Source organism: Anomaloglossus baeobatrachus, chromosome 7, assembly GCF_048569485.1.
Source record: "Anomaloglossus baeobatrachus isolate aAnoBae1 chromosome 7, aAnoBae1.hap1, whole genome shotgun sequence".
Taxonomy (NCBI): Eukaryota; Metazoa; Chordata; class Amphibia; order Anura; family Aromobatidae; genus Anomaloglossus; species Anomaloglossus baeobatrachus.
Window position 1 is genome coordinate 297,193,214 of NC_134359.1, and position 3,635 is coordinate 297,196,848.

The window sequence follows — 3,635 nt, forward strand, 5'->3', positions numbered from 1 at the left end:
TAAAATACAAGAATCCCATTAATTTTTTTTTTATTATTTAAAAAAATAATTAAAAAAAAAAATGTGTGGGCTCCCGCGTATTTTGATCGCCAGCCAGGTAAAGCCAGGCAGCTGGGGTCTAGGATTCTCCGCAGCCGCCACTGGAAATGGTGCATTGTTTCTTAGCGCCATTTCCAGGCACGTTACCCAGCTTGTCCAGTGGCCCTAATGCGGTGGCACGCTGGGTAATAAAGGGGTTAATACCATCTTTGTATTCTCAGATTGTACTAAGCCCGAAATTCATGGTGTCATGCCAAATTAGACATGGCCACCATGAATTTTTAGTAAACAGTAAAAAAAAAAACACAACACAGAATTTTTTTTTTATTAGAATAAAACAAAAAAACATTTAAAGACTCCATCATTATTATAAAAACTCCTTAGTGCGACAATTCACAGGGAGAACAATGTCAACTCTGCTTCATCACTGTGCACAGGCACAGTCTATACATAATGAAAAGCAGAGAGAGCCATGTCAGCTCTGCTACATCAAGCAGGTTGACAGTGACGGTATGACTCGTGCAGTCTCGCATTACATCATCCCACAACTGACAAACTCCAGACAGGAGCGCATCAGTTTCATGGAAATACATGCAGCTGATCCACTGCTGTTAGGAGAGTGTGTGCCATGATGCAACACTCGTACAGTGACAATCCAAGTTCAGATAACAGGACCTGCGAGACGTCATAACCATGTGATCAGTTTGTAGCCAATGAGGTAATACAACATTCACACCTGACTGGTCACATGGTTATGACGTCACGGAAGGTCCTGCAAGTCAGCGGTGGTTACCGGGAGGGTACAATAAATTATTGGACCCAGAAGCAGCGGCCGGGAGACAGAGTCTGCAGGACAAATCGTGGGACCTGTAAGTATAATGGCAATGTTTATTATTAACTATATTCTTTATTTTACAGCTCCCCTCCGCCCCATCCCATAACTGCAAAGCCCGAAGTCGGTGATCGGACGCAAAATCGTGTTATCTCGATCCCGATCTTTACAAAACGATCGGGCGAAAGTCCCGATCCTGACCAAAGGGGGATCGCCCATCACTAAATGTAACCATTAACTGAACAAAATCTTTCCTTGGAATAATTCTCCAAGCATAAAAATCTACGTTGGACTTCTATGTTACATTTAACTTTATGCATTTCAGCCAATATTACCTTTTTAATACATAACAATGTAAGGTGTTTGTTTTCTACTTTGAAAAAAATCAATTTAAAGAATTTAAAAAGAAATTGCAATGATCTATTGTTTAAATCAGTTTGGGGTTTTTTTTTTACTCTGACCTTATCTTCTTCATTGAAGCAACTAATGATGACTCATGCAGGGAAAAGAGACTTGCTGATTCTAGCAGCTGGGTCAGGAGTTGAAGAGGGGGTAGAACTGGTGTCTACCAGGGACTTTGTAGCCATGTAGATTTGTAGTTCTAATGATGATTCATGCAGGGAAAGAAACTTCCTGAATCTACATAAGCTAAGAAGGATTCAGTTACTCTTTCTTTAATAATGTGATGTCATAAATCTATTAGGAAAGAGAAGAATTAACTGGGTACAAAGGCAAAATGAGCAATTGTAAGTACAATGTGCTATATAATATGGTGAATGTAGTATATTAAGAGGATAAAAACTTTGATGGGAGAGCTTCTTTAACTAGATGTAATGTAACCATTAACGGAACAAAATCTTTCTGATGATAATGAGCCCGCTGAAAGCTCCTCCTAAAACAGTAGGAAGTATACATTAAAAAAAAAACAAAAACAAAAAAAAACAGTTGCTATTGTGACCATTGCAAGATTACTATTTTTTTTGTTTAATCAATATTGCCAAAAATTAAAGAACACAAAACACACAAAAAAACTGATGTAAAAATAGGTAATTTTCTGAAGATACAATCCCTTTAAAGAAAATACTCTTGAGATTTTCGGTTGTGTCTGTATCTTCCACTCGGTGATCTCGCTACACAGCATCCCTTGTTCATAATCAGTTCCATAAATTGTATTTCATACAGGACATTTTCAGTGTTTTTTCTTTCTTAGGGTATGTGCGCACGTTGCTTTTTACCTGCTTTTTACCTGCTTTTTTGCTGCTTTTTCTTCTGCGCTGTTTAATGCCAAAATGGATGTGTTCTTCTATTCAAGCAAAGTCTATGGGAATTTGGGTTTCTTGTTCACACTATGTTGTTCAAAATGCTGCCTTTTTGTGGCAGAACTTTGGTCAAAAACTCAGCTTTGCAGTGCAAAACCCAAATGGCAAAAACAATTGACATGTTGCTTCTTTGAAAAGCTGAGTTTTTGACCAAAGTTCTGCCACAAAAAGGCAGCATTTTGAACAACATAGTGTGAACAAGAAACCCAAATTCCCATAGACTTTGCTTGAATAGAAGAACACATCCATTTTGGCATTAAACAGCGCAGAAGAAAAAGCAGCAAAAAAGCAGGTAAAAAGCAGGTAAAAAGCAACGTGCGCACATACCCTTACAGCCAAAATAAAAGCAATTATGAAAAAAACAAAATAAAGTTTGAAAAGGTGTTTCATTTTTACTTGCATTTCATTAACCACAGAAAAGAAGCACAAGGCGCAGGAGACTTTATGCTTCTTGAGGCTCCTGATCTCTTCTGCTTTTCTTGCTCTTGTATCTAATACAGCAGAAATTAATAGTGCCGATATCAGAAAAGTTAAAACAAAAATGAAAAAAAAACCTTCAGAACTTTGTATTAGGTCCAATGTTCTAATTATTCTGAGCACGGCTTTGAATCCCGCGCTGTCCTTTCATAGTCATAGCGTTCCATTATAAAATGTTCTGCCTGCGCTGCTGTAGACAGTTACAGAAGAAGGGTATTCCTGCTCTTCATTCCTTTATTAGCACTAAAACAAGTAACAGCAGCACAGAGGATGTTACACAACAGTAGTGATCAGTGTAGATGTAAATTCAGCAATGGAGTGAGGTAAAAGACTTGTTAGAAAGCTCAGCGCAATCTGTGTCTCCATCTTCTTGTTTCCTCACTCTGCTCCTATAAGATTTTTCTGATAAGATATATGTTACGAAGCTTCTTAGATTCTCCTGGATTATTGATTTATGAAAAGTTTGTTGAAAGTCCAGTTCCCATGTTGGGGCCGGTAGAACTTGATCTGGTGATTTGCACCAGATATTGCGTAACCAGTACATCAAGGACTGTAAGATGCCTTAGGGATGATGGTGCGGCACGTGTACTGGGGAGATGTTGTCATGGCATAACTTGTCATTGCAATATAATTTTCATCCATGTAACTCACTCTGCTAATGTATAGGGGTCCAAATCTCCTCTGTATGGGAACACTCACCTATGTGCAGAGGTCCGGTGCTCCGCTCTATGGGACGCTCCGCGCTCGGATGCTCCACTCTGCAGATGATTTCTGATCCTTGGTCTGAACTTTTTATTGGGGTAAAAGCCACTGAAGCTTCACAGGAATAAGTGTGATCTGGCTGTTTCTTCTCCCTCTCTGGCACCTTGTAAATTTTGTCCACATTTGATGAGTCTCTGGGCAGAGCGGTCTCATTTCCGTCCTTCTTTATAAACCAGAAAACAGATTGAAGACGAGGGAAATATCCG

At 39.1% G+C, this 3,635-nt stretch overlaps 1 protein-coding gene across 1 annotated transcript in view; it reads right to left on the reverse strand.

Annotated features, from left to right (window-relative positions):
* Positions 1 to 2,449: 2,449 nt before the first annotated feature.
* Positions 2,450 to 3,635, reverse strand: part of LOC142246481 (uncharacterized) — a 44,297-nt gene continuing 43,111 nt past the window's right edge. The window contains exon 7 of the mRNA XM_075319543.1: positions 2,450 to 3,635. This exon is cut by the window's right edge and continues 85 nt beyond it. Coding sequence (XP_075175658.1) covers positions 3,323 to 3,635 — 313 coding nt within the window. The 3' untranslated portion in view covers positions 2,450 to 3,322.